A 19,853-nucleotide genomic window follows, 5' to 3' on the forward strand; every position below is an offset into this window, starting at 1 on the left:
AACATCTTTTTTACATTTTTTTTATTGAAGATTCACGGTATCGAGTGTAAAATCATTTTTCCCTCTACTGCCCATATTTTGTTTTAGATTTTTTTATTTTTCCCGTGATCAGAAGGTCATTTTGAGCAACTTGAAATGATTTTTCCACTCATTGCAAAAATGTAAAACAATTTGAAGTGAATAAAATAAATGTGAACAGTTCATGATAAAACGATAAGTACAACAAAGATGAAAATATTCCAATCCAAAAAGTACATGTTAAAACCCCCTCAATTGTGAGTCACTGAAGGGATCCCCACAAATCGACAAAACTTCCGATAAAACAAGACGATCAACAACTATTCGTTATATCTTTCACCTGAAAACTTCCGCCAAAAACCCACTACATGCAAATATTGACATCCTGCAGCATCCCATCTCAAGCTCTCAGCTCGCTCTTTCTCAGACGCAAACTGTGTGTGGGGGCAGTGAATTTCTTCAACTCTCTGTTTTTGTTCTGCGTCCGAATGACTCTCCGACTTCGAAGTCAACGGGCGCGCTAAAAATACAAACAACAAACCCCCTCCCATCGAAGGGTGGCAACGAGGTGGGTGGTAGTAGGCGTCGAGAGAGGGGAAAAGCACGTGATTTTTGCGCGCTCGCTGAATCAGAAGACAGCGAAGAAAACAAACCGTCCGTGTTGATGCTGGCGGCCCGGCGCGGCCTGCCTCGACAGGAAGACAAATTCCGCGATTCGCAGTTTGCGAGCGCGCGCGCGTAAAAAAAGAGGTTACCAAAAGTGTTTTTGTTTATTTTTGTAACGATGTACTGTACGATTCTGTAGCATTCTTGGCTTTTGTTATCTGCGAGGAAAAATGAATGCATAAATCAAATGAAAATATCGTTCCAGCTGTACAAGCATAACTTGGAAGAAAATATTTGCTATAAGCCCGTCCTAAATATATTGCAAAAATAATTATCACATAAAATAATAATACTATTGAATTATATTTGAAAAACTGAAGCAATAGTTGGAAACCCTATCTTTTTTAGTAGCGTATACTAGTTTGGCACTATGCAATGTGGAGGTGTGTCATCTCACCATTCCACCAGTCGAGGAAGTTATAAGAGAATTTAACCGGTTTATAGCGAATACCGCTGCAATGACTGCTATGTGTAGTCTTCTTTTCCCATCAGTTACCATTTGAGTTTTGGATTCTGCGGTTACCGCACAATAGTTTAATTTTTCAAGTATACCTCATTTTGGCACCTTTTATTTCAAAATTCGTGTCGGCCTAACTACTAGAAGACTAAATGGATCAGACTGATTTTAGATTTGCCTAGTTAGATTTATTTATTTGGTGTGCTTTGAGATTATTCTTTATCTTCATTTTTTAAACAACAAAGTTGATAAATTAGTTAAATGAAAAAGTTGACTTTAAACATTGAGTAATGTATCACAGCAGGAGGATCGAAGTAAGCTATGATCGCGACCGGTTGGTTTGACTTTTCGCTCCGCGTTTTTTTTTCGTCTTCTGAGGATTTTCGTCAAAGTCTTATCGGCTAGTTTTGAATGAACTTGTGAGTGTAAGTGAAAAGGTGGACATGGTAAAGATATCCGGGTATCGATTCCTTTTGTGGATTTAGAAAAACCAGGAGCTGTTGCTGATCTGTTGCATGTCCGAGAAGACCTCGTTTATCTGAGTAAGAGCCTCAATCGCGCAGATGCCGAGGATATCTTGCCTGATTTAATGCGGCCGTTGAAAAGGATAAGGATTTTGGAGCTGGCGATTGAGGCACAATCTGGCTGTGTCTTTTGAAGATATGCAGATTCTTGGTGAGATCATTCCATCACTATTTGCTAGATGATCATATTCTCCTATATTATTATAAAATAAAATAAATAACCCTCCTACCCATTCCCCAATCCTCGGTTTCTCAATCCCAATTTGCCCAATTCCACTTCCACCCTAAAAATATAATATCTGCCAAATTTACACTAACACACCACACCTGACTGATTCGGAGCGTTTGGTACGGTATGTCCACGCATCCTACCTCCCCTATAGATTCTGTGAAATGTGATCCGTTCACAAGTCCTTTCTGCGGTAAACACAACGCAGTAGGGCTGGCCGCTTTAATTTTTGTATTACATTTTCGGGTATTCTCGGATGTACTGCAATTAGTGCTTGGGGCGTAATCTAATCACAAGACTTTCCAGCATGCTTTCATCGGACTGGCTGCGTTTGTGTTAGATTAGATTAGATTAGATTTAATGAAAAAGTTGACTTTAAACATACGTCAATATTTAATCCGAAACAAACCCACCTAAAAATACAGTCAAGATTCTATTATCCAAAAACCTTGGAAAAATTTCCCTTCTGATAATCTCAACAAAAAAAAATGTTGTCATTGGCATTTTCTGAAAAAAGGAGCGGAAGCGGACTTTTGAGAGATTTCTCAAGACAGTGGCAATGGAACACTTCCATTCGAACAATGTAGGGGAATTAAACCCATTTTAAGCCTAAGTAGAATTTATAGAGAAAATTTCCTGGCATCACTGGCTCACTCCAACAGGCGCTGCACTATGGGCCATCTCCATACAAACAGGCGGCCAAATTATTTTTTTGCTTTTTAAATGTTTTTTCATACAAATTTGGGTAATTGTATGGTATTGAAATGATATACGTCCATTTTTATGACTTTTCATGTTTTTCAATAGTTGATTGTTTATAATAAATAGTCTTTTCATACATTTGCAAGTGCAACAGAGTTGCGTGTATATTGTATTGCAAGTTTATATTATTAAATTATGGATAAGCTAATACATTCCCACTTTAAGGACACAACCCCTCCCTCCTCTTTCTTTCACCCCCCCCCCTCCCCTCCTCCCCTCCAACAAAATTTTGTTAAGCGTAATAAATTCATTTTTAGTCAAATATTTATTTTTAATGCTGTGTGTTTCTTTTTGTGAGTCCATGCCATATAACTTGAGACCCCCCCCCCCCCCTAACCCCCCACCCTTACGGGCATAAATTGCGAAAATTTTAATTGTTAAATCAAATAACAGAAAAATTAATTTTATCCAAAATATTAATTATGAAGTAAAACGATAAAATACAAAACATATTCTAACTAATCCTAATGTTCTTGTTCATGAAAATTCTTTTGATTATTGAGTTTCTGACGGCTTCAGGATATGTTAAAGGTACTTTTTATGATGTTTTGTACTAATCAACATATAACTTAAATGTGGATCAGTTTCATGGAATGATCGCAGAAATTCATCATGCCAAGTCAATATTTTGCTGAATACTTTTTTCGGTATCAAACTGAGATTCTCCAGTTTCGCTTGAGAAACTTCGGTACGAATACCTTATTTTGACTAAGGTACTCAATTTTCAATGTAGGCAACAGAAAATTACAATAAAGTCATTTCGAACTTCTTGAAACCAGTTAATGATTTTTGAAGCGACGATGCCCACGAAGTAGGTAGCAAAGCAAGTGAAATAAACGGACGCATATGTAGATTGCAGCAAATTTTGATAAAACGTAAATGTTCAAAATGGCATATCTCCGAAAACGCAAAAAATCGCAGGCTGGAAATTTCAGCAATGTTAGATTATGATCCAATCTTTCAAGTGATCTTAGTTTCATGTTTAGCATCGGTTAGCAAAAAAAGTACTCGATTAACAAACACAAAAAAATAAGTTTTGTCAAAAAAATGCTTCAGTTATTCGATGAAAACTTCAGTTTTTGGTTTGGAAACAACATTTTATCTATTAATAGTTTCAAAGCTTATCTCATTACCTTTCCAACGATGTATAATTGTCCTAATGAAATATTTGAAAATGGCTGAGCTATGTTAAAATTAAACAATCAGCCTTTTTTGCGAAAAACGCTAGTTTTTTACTCCATTTTTTGACTTTCAGCTTGCGTATCTCCGTAATGAACAAACTTAGAGCTTTGAAAATTTGGATTTTTCTTAGTTAGAATGTTTACTTTCGAGAAAAAAATACCAAAAAATATTTGGAGAAGGTAACTTTTTTGAAACTTGGCCACCCAATGCCAATGTACCATAGTGCGCTGCTTTCTTCTTTATTTGACTACGCTTCTCGCTCGGTTTTCTTCAGCCTTCGATTGGAATGGGTCGTCAAAATTGAAACGTCAAAAGACTTGGCGCGTTTGTTTTTTTTTTTATGGCGCTTGCTAATTATTTAGGTACATGTTTCGGGATCATTTTTCAAGTGAGTGATCAACTAATGTGCAAAAGAACATGTTGCCGAAAGTTGTGGGCAGTTTTGTATCGAAGTCGCCGTGAAAAAGTAAGCGAAAGTGAAAAGTTGATTTTGGCGACATTCATTAAGCGTTTGAGGGTTTCTCGCATGTGTCACTGTGTGTGCCAACAAAATGATGAGAAATTATCTCGCAAAATAGAAATTATGATCACAAAAGTGCATTAAATTTGAACTTTTTGGCCAGCCATTTGCGTGCTAACTCGAGGCGGTGCTGTTGCTGGTAAGTTTATAGCCTTAATAGTATTTTTGGAGCTCATATCGAGCATCAAACTCTCCATATGACGAAGATAGGTGTTTGATTGGAAAGGGTATATTTTCCCTATTTCTTATCAAACGGAACTCCATTTGAAAAAAGATAATTTAGGATACAAACATAAATCACCACGAGATTATGGAGATTTTTCGTTTTTTTTTTTTTTTGTTGATTGTTTATTTAATGTTGTGTATAAAATTTCTTTGGATTTCCTAATTTACTATTTTTCTGTGAAACTGTTGAAAATTAGTTGCACGATCCTTGCTCAAAACTCAGACAGTCTACGGTAGATAAGTCATCAACTCACCCTGCTGTACACTTTTGCGCCGATGAACTTGTGCTGCGTTTTTTGCCAGTTGAAAACAACTTATTGAATAATGCCATTATATTCCACAGGCAACAATCAAGTCCGAACTGCTTGTCTCCTGTTGCTTCTGGTATCTGTATCTGTTGGTTGTATTGTTTCTCCTCACCAACGGCATGCTTCACTTGCTGCTTCCTGGCAGAGCAGCAGAAGACATCTCTTTCTCTTTTACTATCTTAGTCACTTCACTGCACGCCGCTACAACTAGTATAGTTTAACCCCCCGCGCGTCTATTGATCGGACATTTGGGTGAACACTTTCTCTATCATTACACAACCTTTGATTGCTTCTTCTGTTACTTTTGCTTGCTTGCTTTCTGATATGGTTAAGTCACGCGTCCAATCGCACTTGAGCACTCTTTCAATTGGCGTCACTTGTTCTAACTCTTCTAGTCAACGTGTCTTCCTTTGTTGGGTCCCACTAAACAAAAAAAAATCCCCTCAAACTGTTATTACTTGTTATCATTGCTTTATCAACCACTCGACCCACGAATCGCTTTTTTTGGGATATTGAGTACCGTTTTTGCTGCGGCCAGCGCACCACCAGCAGCGACCGACAACGCTCAGTGCTAGGTCTAGACTGAATTCAGGATTTTGGGGTGAGCAATAACGACTCTCTCTCTCGTGTCCTCTCGTCGGACTCTTGGGAATGACCTGCTACCGCTACGCCGTGTGAAATTATTCTGGCGAATTAAGCTCACTTGCGCGAACAACGAAGACACTCGCGGTGGTTGATGGTCATTTGAGCACCAGGTCCACCCGCCTTCCCCATAGCTTTTTCTTTTTTGCAAAATAAACACAGCTCAGCTGCTGACTTGAGGTGTACTCCTGTTCTCTGGAAAATTGCATTTATTTGTCTTTGTATAATTTTGGTTTGAATAACGTCTGGTCTGGTTTAATATTTTTATAAAACAACTCAATACAAAAAAAAAATACAAAACCACCTTCGTTTTTTAAGCTCAAAAGAACGATTTGAAATACATTTTTTATAATTTTTATTTAACGTTCTAGGAGTCATTCTTAGCACTAATTACTAAAATTTACAAAAAAAGAATAGTTTGATCGAGCTCTATATGTGTAAATCACAAATAAACTTATCAGAAATAGCCAAAATCACGGCTCTTTAAAAATAAATGATAACTCGTGAAACAAAACAAAAACAAATTCTTTGATGCGAATTCATAAAAAGGGTTTGGTAGAATCCAAGTATTCACATCAAAGATTTTGCTTTTATCTGCTCTACAACATTGTGGACCATTTTAAAACCGCTGTAACTTTACAAGGATTGGACTTAGGACAATAGTCAATATGGAGACTTTTATGTAAAATTGTCTGGAAAATCGTCTCTCGTGTTCGGTTTTTGCAAATTTTGATGTTTAGAGCACTTTTGAAAAAAAAAACAGTTTCAGTAAATGCTTTTTGTATTTTTTTAGGTGAGTTGCTCCATCCTGCATTTTGTTACATCTTAGGCTTTTTTCACAAAAATTTTGAACGAAAAAAAAAATCGCGGGGTTACCTTCAAATTTGATTTTTAAACTTTAAAATCAAAAAATCTCGTAAAAGTGGAGTGTTTTTTTAGTGTATTTTTTCGGAAAGCCCGTCAAATTAGCAACAAGTTTGTCTTTGATCACTTTTTGATACGAAGCAACGGCTTCGAGATACAGCAATATTTAAATTACGAAATACAAACATATTGAAAACACTTACGCCCTTCTCAAATGTCACTATCGAGTGTAACTGGCTCCATTTACACAAAAATGGCTTATATAAGCGTAGTATAACATGCCTACAAAGTTTCATTGAAATCGGAGAGGGCGAAAAAAGTACCTAAAAAATACCTGTTTTGGGCTGGAATTGGGTCCTAAAATGAAGCTTAGATTGCTGATATTATTGTTCACAGCGATAAAGCTTATTTTTCTGAGTATAATGACCCTTTGTACGACCATAACCGGCTCCGTGGCTTAATGGTTACGGCTTCTGCCTCATAAGCAGAAGGTTCAGGGATCAAATCCCGGTCGGTACCTTTGAAATTTGGAATCAGGAATTTGAACTTTGAATATGAACAAAAACGAAAATGAATCGGGTGGGATTCGAACTCACACCTTTGGATTGGTGGTCTGGGACGTTAAGCAGTCAGCCATCAGCAGGTTTACACTCTAGCAGTGAATTGATCCGTAGTGTTGAAGCATGTTATCTTCTCATATTAAATACGCGCTGATCCCTGATTTGCCTGAGGGGATTGGAAGTCTAAATATAGATCGAGTTTCCTTCAGATGCTTGCTTCTATGTTTGGGCGGGGCCGAACAATGCCCAGTGACCTCGGAATTGGACCGCAAGGAGCTCTGTCATTCTGAAATGGGTCGTTGGAAGCAGCGCGAGGGCTATCACCACCTAATACCCGGGACTGAGATAAGCTGTATCAGCATTCGGCATGTACCCAGTCTGATACAAATTATACTTTCCCATAATTTCGCTACCGGTTAGCGGGTATTGGATTGGACCACACACACACACATAATGACCCTTTGTACGACCATAAAGAGCTTAAAATGGATTTTTAAATCAATTTTGAAAAATTAACCTCGTGGTCCTTCTTGACAGAAAAGCTCCTACTTGACAGGTCGTTCCAAGGGGACCATAGTTGATCCATCGAAAAAATGTTGTCTTGTAAAAAAAAATTGCATTAAAATGAAAAAAAGTGATCAGAAATGGTTTTTAATCGTGTTTTTTACCGTTGTACATAAAAATTGGCATAGGGCTTTAGTACCCAATTGCTCAAAAATACCCGGCAATGATTCATAAACACCTGGGTGCTGAAAAGTCAGAATGCGTAACGTGATTTCCGAATGATCCCTACTGCTCTTCACAAATACAACTGCACTACAGCAGTAAACATAAACAACGTAGAAGGCTCAAGCGTGACATATTTTTTGCTGCTGAAGTGACTTGTTTTGAAACAATTTGGATCTGTTGATTTTACAGTTTTCGCTGAAAAAATTAAGTGCTTTGCGCTTTTTTTGTTCGTAGACTAAATAATGGGCGGCCAAAAGTGTCAATCTTTGTTTTCTACGTGACGAACAATTGCGTCAGAAGTGGATGGAATTTTATGAATCTGAAGAGCAACCGAATGGAAGTTCCGTGACATTGAATCATTGAAGCGCAGTGATAATATCGGAGTAAGTTTATTCAATATTATTTAGCTGGTGCCATTCATAGCTATTGATAATTCGTCGCTAACATTTCAAAAAACCTCATAAAAAAGGTTTTGCGTGAGACATAGCGCTTATTTAAATGTTAGCGACAAATTATGCCAATCTCGATTCCAACCCTCTTCTAAAAATTTGATGACTTCGAATACCTCAAAAGCTCGACGCCCTCGACTTTTTTATTCCTGGAAAAATAAATCATAGATCGATTACAATACTTGCCACTTCTTGGTATCATTTTTCAAACAGTAAATTGGTACCGCTTTGACAGTTTTAAATTGAGGTCGCTTTGCGGACAACTATTCTGCACCCAGATAAACACGTAATTTCAAAATGAAAATTTCGTTAGAAATATGTGAGATTCTAAAAGAATATTGAATTCGCTTCGCTTAGTGACGGATTAGACGGTGATTTTAGAGGATTGCAGACTTGATTTCGTCACGTGATGTGATGATTGTCTAAGCCCAAGGTGCACAGCAATTAATACTAAGGACTAGAAGCAATTCCATCTGGACCAGATTTGCTACACCATGACAGCCGTCCATTATCGGTCGTTTCCATCTCCTCCGTGCTTTTTTTAAGAGAATAAGGAAAAATCTCCCTCCCTCTCCGGCCAGTGGAAAGCTTGATCTTATCTAAAGAGCATATAACTAATTACAAAACGTAAATTAATAGATCAGATTCTAAAACTATATTGAATTTCCCACAAGATGCATTGTCAGCGTTTTCAATCCTTTTTTTTTACTTTTCTATAATTTTTTTTAATTTTTAAGACGAGCGTTAAAGTCTCTTTTACACCATATTTCTATCTCTTTAAGATTTTGAGCTGGCAAAAATTGAAAAAAAACGTGTCCCAGTGAAATACCACGTCACGAGATATCAAAAAATGCCATGCAGCAATTGCTCTGAATAAATTTTAGTTAATATCGGATATAATAATGGATTATTTTTTATTTTCAATAAATGTTCATGTTCAGTCGACTTTCTGGTTGCCAATAACAGAGGGGCCATCGAGGAAGAGAATCATTAGTCTACATAATGCTTAAAAAATGGGGAATTGGGGCAAAATGGACCCTTTGCCGTTTCGTGGGGTGGATGAAACCATCACCAATCGATTCCATGGATTTTTTTATGCATTAGAAACTCTAGTTTCGTAACAGGGAATCAGCCGCGTTCAATTAAGTCCGATTTTGGGTCCGATTTCGCCCATTTTGCAGTGATCATTAAAGTAACTCTAATCTCCGCTTGTCGATATTGAAGGGTCCATCGAAAAGAAATCAGTTTGAAGAACGATGCAAAACGACTCGATTGAAAATATGGACCTCTAGCAAACAAAAACAAACGATTTTTAAATTTACTTAAAGTCTTCACTTTGCACAGAAAAATGTCTGCGTAAGCCATGAGAAAAAAAAAATGACAAAAAGAGAATATTTTTTGAGAAAATCAAATCCTAAAAGCTTGAGAGGATTTCGAGGAAAGGAAAGCTATGAATATAGATGATAAGAATTCAATGGTTTGCAAAAACCATTACTCTCTCTTAGCATTGCTTTTCTTTGAAAAAATATGCTAATTTTGAGGGATTTTTTGCAAGTGGAGTTTTTTCCTAGCCCGCAGAGAATCCCAATTCTGCGCGACTGAGACGAAGCGTCGTTCGTGGCTAAAAGAGAGAACCGCCGACAGGGAGGACGGATTGGCGCAGGCGCACCCTGGGTGGAACCGCTTTAAGCTTCCGAGATTGCGGACGACTCACTCGTGATAACACTGACGGCGCAATAATTGAGGGTGGCAATTTGGGTGTTTGACGAATCGATTACGTGGGAAACCGCAAACTTTTCAAATTTAGACCAGCCAAGCCCGATATATGGCGGCGACGACGCGCGCTAAGCTCCGGAATACAATGTTTTATCAGCTTGAATTCTTCAATCACGTGCTTTTCGAAAGCGCGGTAAGTGCGATTGGCGCGCGCCTGGGACGTAAATTGCTTGATAACCGTCAGGTGCCGCCGCAGTGATACACAAAGTTCAAACAAGGAAACGCCATTTCTCAATCGAACGACGGCACGTAGCGTTAAGGTGTCGCGAGTTGTCCGGGAGCGGGAGTCTAAAATTAGACAAAAATGCCCATGTTTTTGTGGATGGCCCTTTAGAGGAAATTCTCGTATGTTTGGCAGGTTAAGCACTCGCTCCTAACACCATCCAATTTGCTGATTTTCACTATTTAAACAACTAATTTTGCAAAACTTTTGATAGAAACTGGCTTGCTCACTTCTTATCGAGCTATTTATCACTCCATTTCAGTTGAAAACGCATTTAATTAGCTTTAATTGAATGTCAAAGTTCTGACCTGCCAACATTAGAGGCACGCTGGAATTAGATGCTGTTCCCCTACTTATTTTAGAGTACCAACAAATCTACCAAAAACATTAAATTGATCAGAAGAATATTGGTTCAGTGTTTTTTTTTATATATTTACTACAATTTTTATATGTAAGTAAAAGTATTTTTTTCCCATGGTTTTTGGTAGATCTGTTGGTACTCTAAAATAAGTAGGGGAACAGCATCTAATTCCAGCGTGCCTCTAATACGGAGAAACACGAGTTCCCAAAATCTTGAACAAGCGTTCATGAAAATGGGAACCACGAACAAAGTGTTCAAATCCCATGGTACGTTTTTGGAAATCGAGTCCTGTCTCGGTGGAGTCGCTGGTATAGGCAGTTGGATTAACAATCCAAAGGTCGTCAGTTTGAATCCCGGGGTGGATGGAAATTAAGGTGTAAAAAGAGGTTCGCAATTGCCTCAACAATCTAGCCTTCAGACACTTACAGACAAAAAATATTTCCGAATGTTACATCATTTATGATGTAACACTTTTGCACGTCATTAAAGATTAAAATTCAAATGCAATTTGATGTAAATTAGCAACAAATTATACGTAAAAACATGATTTTACTTGTGATTCAACCGTTTACGTCGAATCTCAAGATTACATCAACTGAGTTTACATGTGATTCATTTTTTCCGTGTGGAGTAAATTCACATTTTTTTCTGTGTAGTTTCGAGTAGGAATCTCGCAATTGAGAACGCCAAGGCAATGCTGTAGAGCGAATAATTTGATTTGATTTTTTGATCATTAGGTAGGCTTACACAAAGCAAAGTCAAATTGAAACAAATAAAATTGAAACTTAAGAAATCGGTCGAGCAATCTTCCAACTTCAACCATGAAAATCTCGCCAACTAATATTATACACCTCGCTTAAAAAGGAACACGTGCGTAAAATGTTGTGAGGAAGATGATGGCGAGGTCAAATCTTAAATTACAATAAGAGCTAAATGTGAAAATTAAGCAATAAGTTTATCCTATATTCCTTTCAAGTTTTAAATTTAATTTCAGTATGCTGGAACTTTTTTACTTTTTTGAGCAATTGGGTACTAAAGCCCTATGTCAATTTTTATGTACAACGGTAAAAAACACGATTAAAAACCATTTCTGATCACTTTTTTTCATTTTAATGCAAAAAAAAATATTGACAAGACAACATTTTTTCGATGGATCAACTATGTTCCCCTTGGAACGAGCTGTCAAGTAGGAGCTTTTCTGTCAAGAAGGACCGCGAGGTTAATTTTTCAAAATTGATTTAAAAATCCATTTTAAACTCTTTGTGGTCGTACAAAGGGTCATTGTACTCAGAAAAATAAGCTTTATCGCTGTAAACAATAATATCAGCAATCTAAGCTTCATTTTAGGACCCAATTCTCTGAGATTTCGGTCACTCGATTTTTTTTTTTTTAATCCGGTTGAAACTTTTTTGGTGCTTTCGGTATGTCTAAAGAAGCCATTTTGCATCATTTGTTTGTCCATATAATTTTCGATACTAATTTGGCAGCTGTTAAAATTATATGAGCAGTTCTCTAGTATGTCGGTCATTCGATTTTTTTTTTGTATTTTTTAATTCAACTGAAACTTTTTTGGTGCCTTCGGTATGCCCAAAGAAGCCATTCTGCATCATTAGTTTGTCCATAAAATTTTCCATACAAATTTGGCAACTATGGACATACATAAATGATGCATGAACATTCAAAAATCTGTATCTTTTGAAGGAATTTTTTGATCGATTTGGTGTCTTCGGCAAAGTTGTAGGTATGGATACAGACTACACTGAATAAAAATGATACACTGTAAAAAATTTTTGGTGATTTTTTTATTTAACTTTTTATCACTAAAACGTGATTTGCAAAAAACACTATTTTTAATTTTTTTATTTTTTGATATGTTTTATAGGACATAAAATGCCAACTTTTCAGAAATTTCCAGGTTGTGCAAAAAATTTTTGAGCGAGTTATGAATTTTTGAATCAATACAGATTTTTTCAAAAAATCGAAATATTGGTTGCAAAAAATTTTCAACTTCATTTTTCGATGTAAAATGAAATTTGCAATCAAAAAATTACTTCACTGAAATTTTGATAAAGTGCACCGTTTTCAAGTTAAATCCATATTTAGGTGACTTTTTTCAAAATAGTCGCAGTTTTTCATTTTTTTAATTAATGCACATGTTTGCCCATTTTTGGAAAAATATTTTTGAAAAGCTGAGAAAATTCTCTATATTTTGCTTCTTGGGACTTTGTTGATACGACCTTTAGTTGCTGAGATATTGCAATGCAAAGGTTTAAAAACAGGAAAATTGATGTTTTCTAAGTCTTACCCAAACAGCCCACCATTTTTCATTGTCGATATCTCAGCAAGTAATGGTCCGATTTTCAATGTTAATATATGAAACATTTGTAAAATTTTCTGATTTTTTCGAAAACAATTTTAAACCAAGACTTACATTTTAAAAGGGCGTAATATTGAATGTTTGACCCTTTTGAAATGTTAGTCTTGATTTGAAAATTTTGAAAATTTCACAAATGTTTCATATATTAACATTGAAAATCGGACCATTACTTGCTGAGATATCGACAATGAAAAATGGTGGGCTGTTTGGGTAAGACTTAGAAAACATCAATTTTCCTGTTTTTAAACCTTTGCATTGCAATATCTCAGCAACTAAAGGTCGTATCAACAAAGTCCCAAGAAGCAAAATATAGAGAATTTTCTCAGCTTTTCAAAAATATTTTTTCAAAAGTTTGCAAACATGTGCACTAATTGAAAAATTGAAAAATTGCGACTATTTTCAAAAAAGTCACCTAAATATGGATTTAAAATGAAAACGGTGCACTTTAACAAAATTTCACCCAAGTACTTTTTGATTGCAAATTTGATTTTACATCGAAAAATGAAGTTGAAAAATTTTTGCGACCAATATTTCGATTTTTTGAAAAAAATCAGTATTTATTAAAAAATTCATAACTCGGTCAAAGATTTTTTGCACAACCTGGAAATTTTTGAAAAGTTGGCATTTGATGTCCTCTAAAACATATTAAAAAATAATAATAAGGATAGTGTTTTTTTTTTGCAAATCAAGTTTTAGTGATAAAAAGTTAAATAAAAAATCACCAAATTTTTTTTACAGTGTATCATTTTTTTCAGTGTAGTCTGTATTCATACCTACAACTTTGCCGAAGACTCCAAATCGATCAAAAATTTCCTTCAGAAGATACAGATTTTTGAATTTTCTTGCATTATTTATTTATTGAATTGAATTTTTTTGATCGATTTGTCTTCGGCAAAGTTGTAGCTATGGATAAGGATTACACTGAAAAAAAATGATACACGGTAAAAAAATGTGATTTTTAATTTCACTTTTTGTCACTAAAACTTGATTTGCAAAAAACACTTTTTTTCATTTTCTGATATATTTTAGGGGACATAAAATGTCAACTTTTCAGAAATTTTCAGAATGTTCGCAAAAAAATTTCAACTTCATTATTCGATGTAAAATTTTTCGATCTTTTCGAAAACAATATTTTCAAAATTTTAAATCAAGACTAACATTTCAAAAGGGCCAAACATTCAATATTACGCCCTTTGCATGGCAATATCTCAGAAACTAAGGTTCGTATCAACAAAGATCAAAAAAGCAAATATAGAGAATTTTCTCAGCTTTTCAAAAATATTTGATCTCCTAGACCCACGTTCACGTATACATATCGACTCAGAATCAAATTCTGAGCAAATGTCTGTGTGTGTGTGGCGGGACTTTTATCAAAACAAAAATGGCACTAGATTATCTCGGCACTGGCGCAACCGATTTTGTCTGTTTTGCTCTCATTCAATCCGTCTTGGGGTCCCATAAGTCGCTATTGAAAATCATAAAGTTTAGTTATGTACTTCAAAAGTTATGATAAAAAAACTATGTTAACCAAAGTCTGGGAGAAACCCCTCCATTTTTATACATTTTTAGAAAGATATTAAAAATTCCTTCCCAACGAGTTCAAAAGATTGAAGATCTGACAACCCTATCAAAAGTTGTAAGCACTTCAGTGTTATTTAAGCACTTTTTGGAAGCCGGATCTCAGATATTTTGATGAAAACGTTGTCCGGATCTACCAGGTGACCTGTCGTTGGATAGGTAATCCTTTCCATCGAGTTCAAAAGATTGAAGTTTTTACAACCCTATCAAAAACTGTAAGCTGTTTTTATTAACTTTTTCCGTATTGTTCCTCTTGTTATAAAATACTTTAAGCAACAGCTAACACCTTTGCACAATTTACTGAAAACTGCTTGTTGAGGGACATTGAACACTCCTCTTACAAGCTCAGTGATTTATCTTTATTCTTTTTCATTTTGCTAATAAAAAACTTCATCCTATCAGTGTCACTCCAGTTTGCGGTAACTGTAGTAATATTTTATGATATACTGTTTTAAAACATCAAAAATGAGGCAGGAAAATTTGTAAGCCAAAAGCCGGGGTCAAAAACACTGTATTAAATCAGTTGTAGACTTATTCTGATTTTTTTTGTAAAATTATTTTTATTAGGTCCTTTTTGGTACTGGGACCTGGTTGGGACTGAGTTGGCTTTTGTAATTACATTTTACTTAAAGCTAAGAGTAATTACAGAGGATTTTGTGTGTAAATGTTAGTGGGAGGGGAGCCGATTACTCGGGACCTACATTCTGAACATTAAGGAAAAATAACAATTTGAATAACTCTTTTCTTTTTTTCAAAAGAGTTATCTAATATGAAGCTGAATCATGCGTAACGCATTCAGACCACCTGAATTTATTGCGTGTTGATAAAAACGAAACGCTGTCACAAAATAATAAATATTCAAACTCAGCTGGACTACGATAAGGATGTTTGTTGATTAGAATTGCGAATAAAAAAACCCCAAACTGTAAAGACAAAACAAATCACACGACATTATGGTTGTGCAACTCTAAATACTTAAGATTCGATGACGCACAAGTGTAAGCTTTTTATAGCAATTGGTTGTCGATAAAACACTTTTTTCGTCTCAAAAAACAATGCATTGAACAAATCCCTCTACAAATAGCTAGTAATTCTACAAGTCTACCACATTTCGCGTTATCGTTTTACAACTCTAAAGTGTTACGTAGCAAATTGCTGGCTCACAGTCATATGATCGGCGAATATTCAGCCTATCTCTGTGGGAAACGCGGAGACAGTAGGGAAGCACTCACCCTATCTATAACGAGGTTAAAAGCATTGGACGATACGCGTATCAAGCGATAAGGCAGCTGTGTCAACGGCGACACTTTACTGGTGAGATTGTGTTTGCAAATCTGGCTCAAACCTCCTTCTATAGAAATTAATTATTTACATTAATGTGTTAAATACTTCATCCTGCTTAGAACCCACTTTAATCGTTTTTCAAAGATTTTCTTCAGTCTACAATAAAAGGATAACCGTATTTTTTTATATTTAATGAAATGAACATTACATTGTATAAACCACTGCTCCCACATGAGTTCAGACTATGGTGCGAGATGCGGCTCCCTCAGGTAACTTGTAGAGGAAAGAATGGCATTGTATGTATCTGTAAGTCTGTGTATCTTCTACATGTAGGCATTTTCAGCAACAGCTGAAGCATGAAAGCAAAGTGTTCTTTAGGTGGTGTTCTTCGTGTAGAGAGGAGGATAAATAATTGCTACCCTTCCAGGAACATGCGGTTTTCGATCAGCTTTGGTCCAACTCATGGCTTGAGGATTGCAGTTTTCGCTTCAAACGTGTGGCACAGATATCCCAGAAAGCTTCTTCGTTTGCGGCAGGGTGTCGTAGATGTTATGGAAAGTTTTGGCAAACCTTCTCAACGCGTTGATTCTGTTTGTGTGTCGCCCGAGCGATTCGCACTTCTTGAATGACCGATTTCTTCCATTTTCACTCGGTTTAACTGCGTCACCTTGGTGTTACAACATGTTAAATCAATTTAAAAACAGTATAAAAGCTAAATAATAAGCAAAAAAACACTTTTAAGCACTTAAAATTGCGTTTTTTAATACGCAACAAAACACACACTCGCGCGACCAACTCAACACAAACCGATGAACTGAGGCGCTTGTGCAAGCAAGGGAAGGAAAAATGAATGACGGACACACCATTCATCCCGTCCGTCATTCATTCATTTCTCTTTTCTTCTCTCTTGTGGTGTTTTTGGCTAACGTAACTTGGTTTGCGTCAGGTACAGTACGAGTGTTCGATTAACGGAAAAAAAACATTGCATTCGAAATTGTATTTGGTTAGAAGTTTTCGAAGTAGGTATGTTTTGTTCCAGAGGTATGGAATTTTTAAGTTTTGAATACTGTCCAGACTCGATTATCCGAAGGCCAGGGCCGTGTACAAGGGGGGGGTTTTAGGGGTTTAACCCCCCCCTGGCAAATTAAGTTAGTTACACCCCATGCGCCCCTCGGCCCGAAGGGCCGATTTTTTTTAGCTATGTTGCTAAAATGCCAAAGAGATTTTTTTTCAAATCGATATGAAAAATTTGACTGGAGGCGCCCTAATGACTAAAACATTTTTATGAAAATTATGAAAATTTAACTGGAGGCGCCCTAACACTTATTTTTTTCAATACGAATATGCAATATAAAAATTTGACTGAAGGCGCCCCTACGACTTTAAAAAATCATGCAAATTGTCGATATGAAAAATTTGACTGGAGGCGCCCTAACGATTAAAACATTTTCATGAAAATTATGAAAATTTAACTGGAGGCGCCCCTAAGACTTAATTTTTTTTCAATACGAATATGCAATATAAAAAATTGACTGGAAGCGCCCCTACGACTTAAAAAAATCATGCAAATTCTCGATATGGAAAATTAAATAGAGGCGCCCCTACGACTTTAAAAACATCATACAAATTTTGTTATGAAAATTTGACTGAAGGCGCCCTTATGACTTAAACAATCATGCAAATTCTCGATATGAAAAATTTGACTGGAGGCGCCCCTATGACTAAAACATTTTTATGAAAATTATGAAAATTTAACTGGAGGCGCCCCTAAGACTTAATTTTTTTCAATACGAATATGCAATATAAAAATTTGACTGGAGGTGCCTCTACGTCTTAAAAAAATCATGCAAATTCTCGAAATGAAATATTGAATGGAGGCGCCCCTACGACTTAAAAAAAATCATATTATTTTTTTTATAAAAATTGACTGGAGGCTCCCTTATGACTTGAAAAAACATGAAAATTCTTGACATAAAAAAATTGACTGGAGGCGCCCCTATGACTACCACATTTTTATGAAAATTTAACTGGACGCGCCCCTTAGACTTAATTATTTTCAATACGAATATGCAATATAAAAATTTGACTGGAGGCGCCCCTACGTCTTAAAAAAATCATGCAAATTCTCGAAATGAAATATTGAATGGAGGCGCCCCTACGACTTTAAAAAAATCATATTAATTTTATTATAAAAATTGACTGGAGGCGCCCTTATGACTTGAAAAAAACATAAAAACATGAAAATTCTCGATATAAAAAATTTGACTGGAGGCGTCCCTATGACTACCACATTTTTATGAAATTTAACTGGACGCGCCCCTTAGACTTAATTATTTTCAATACGAATATGCAATATAAAAATTTTACTGGAGACGCCCCTACGTCTTAAAAAAATCATGCAAATTCTCGAAATGAAATATTGAATGGAGGCGCCCCTACGACTTTAAAAAAATCATATTAATTTTATTATAAAAATTGACTGGAGGCGCCCTTATGACTTGAAAAAAACATGAAAATTCTCGATATAAAAAATTTGACTGGAGGCGTCCCTATGACTACCACATTTTTATGAAAATTTAACTGGACGCGCCCCTTAGACTTAATTATTTTCAATACGAATATGCAATATAAAAATTTGACTGGAGGCGCCCCTACGTCTTAAAAAAATCATGCAAATTCTCGAAATGAAATATTGAATGGAGGCGCCCCTACGACTTTAAAAAAATCATATTAATTTTATTATAATTGACTGGAGGCGCCCTTATGACTTGAAAAAACCATGAAAATTCTCGATATAAAAAATTTGACTGGAGGCGCCCCTATGACTACCACATTTTTATAAAAATTTAACTGAACGCGCCCCTTAGACTTAATTTCTTTCAATACGAATATGCAATATAAAAATTTGACTGGAGGCGCCCCTACGACTTTAAAAAAAATCATACAAATTTTGTTATGAAAATTTGACTGGAGGCGCCCTTATTACTTAAAAAAATCATGCAAATTCTCGATATGAAAAATTAAATATAGGCGCCCCTACGACTTTAAAAAATCATACAAATTTTGTTATGAAAATTTGACTGGAGGCACCCTTATGACTTTAAAAAATCTTGCAAATTATCGATATGAAAAATTTGACTGCAGGCGCCCCTATGACTTAAACCTTTTCATGAAAATTATGAAAATTTAATTGGGGGGCCCCTAAGACTTAATTTTTTTCAGTACGAATATGCCATATAAAAATTTGACTGGAGGCGCCCCTACGACTTAAAAAAACATACAAATTTTATAATGAAAATTTGACTAGAGGCGCTCTTATGACTTAAAAAAATCATACCAATTCTTATATTGAAAATTTGACCTATGACTATGAATGAAACATTTTTATGAAAATTCTCAATATGAAAATTTAACTGGAGGCGCCCCTACGACCTAATTTTTTAAAACATATTCTCAACATTAAAGATTTGACTGGAGGCGCCCCTTAGAATTAAAAAAATCATGCGAATTCTTGATATGAAAAATTGACTGAAAGCGCCCCTATGAATTATTTTTTTTAAATACAAATTCCCAATGTAAAAATATGACTGAAGACGCCCCTACGACTTTAAAGGCATATGCTCGATATGGCAACTTGGATTGAGGCGCCCTTATGACTTAAAAAAATCATACAAATTCTTATTATGAAAATTTAACTGGTGCCGCCCCTACGACTTAATTTTTTTAAACAAATTCTCAATATTAAAAATTTGACAGGAGGCGACTTAAAAAATCATGAAAATTTTCGCTATGAAAAATTTAATGAATGCGTCCCTACGACTTTGAAAAAAATCATACAATTTCTTATTATGAAAAAATGACTGGAGGCGCCCTATGACTTAAACATTTTTATGAAAATTCTCGATATGAAAATTGAATTGAAGGCGCCCCTACGACCTAACAAAATCATGCAAATTCTCGATATGAAAAATTGATTGGAGGCTCCACTACGACTTTAAAAAAATCATACAAATTTTATTATGAAAATTTGACTGGAGGCGCCCTTATGACTTAAAAAATCATGCAAATTCTCGATATGAAAAATTTGACTGGAGGCGTCCCTTTGACTTAAACATTTTT

General features: G+C 35.6%; 1 protein-coding gene and 1 long non-coding RNA gene across 2 annotated transcripts in view; one reads left to right on the plus strand and one right to left on the minus strand.

The window, feature by feature from the left end:
• LOC120431235 (folliculin-interacting protein 1) overlaps window positions 1–16,551 on the minus strand; it is a 32,384-nt gene extending 15,833 nt beyond the window's left edge. Inside the window, exons 1-2 of the mRNA XM_052711153.1 lie at window positions 16,305–16,551; window positions 4,838–5,314 (exon numbers count right to left, since the gene is read on the minus strand). Coding sequence (XP_052567113.1) covers window positions 4,838–4,914 — 77 coding nt within the window. The 5' untranslated portion in view covers window positions 4,915–5,314; window positions 16,305–16,551. The remainder of the gene's footprint in view (window positions 1–4,837; window positions 5,315–16,304) is intronic.
• LOC120429822 (uncharacterized) overlaps window positions 4,217–19,853 on the plus strand; it is a 29,543-nt gene continuing 13,906 nt past the window's right edge. Inside the window, exon 1 of the long non-coding RNA XR_008212638.1 lies at window positions 4,217–4,497. This is a non-coding gene — a long non-coding RNA (uncharacterized LOC120429822). The remainder of the gene's footprint in view (window positions 4,498–19,853) is intronic.

This window comes from Culex pipiens, chromosome 3, assembly GCF_016801865.2.
Source record: "Culex pipiens pallens isolate TS chromosome 3, TS_CPP_V2, whole genome shotgun sequence".
Classification (NCBI taxonomy): Eukaryota; Metazoa; Arthropoda; class Insecta; order Diptera; family Culicidae; genus Culex; species Culex pipiens.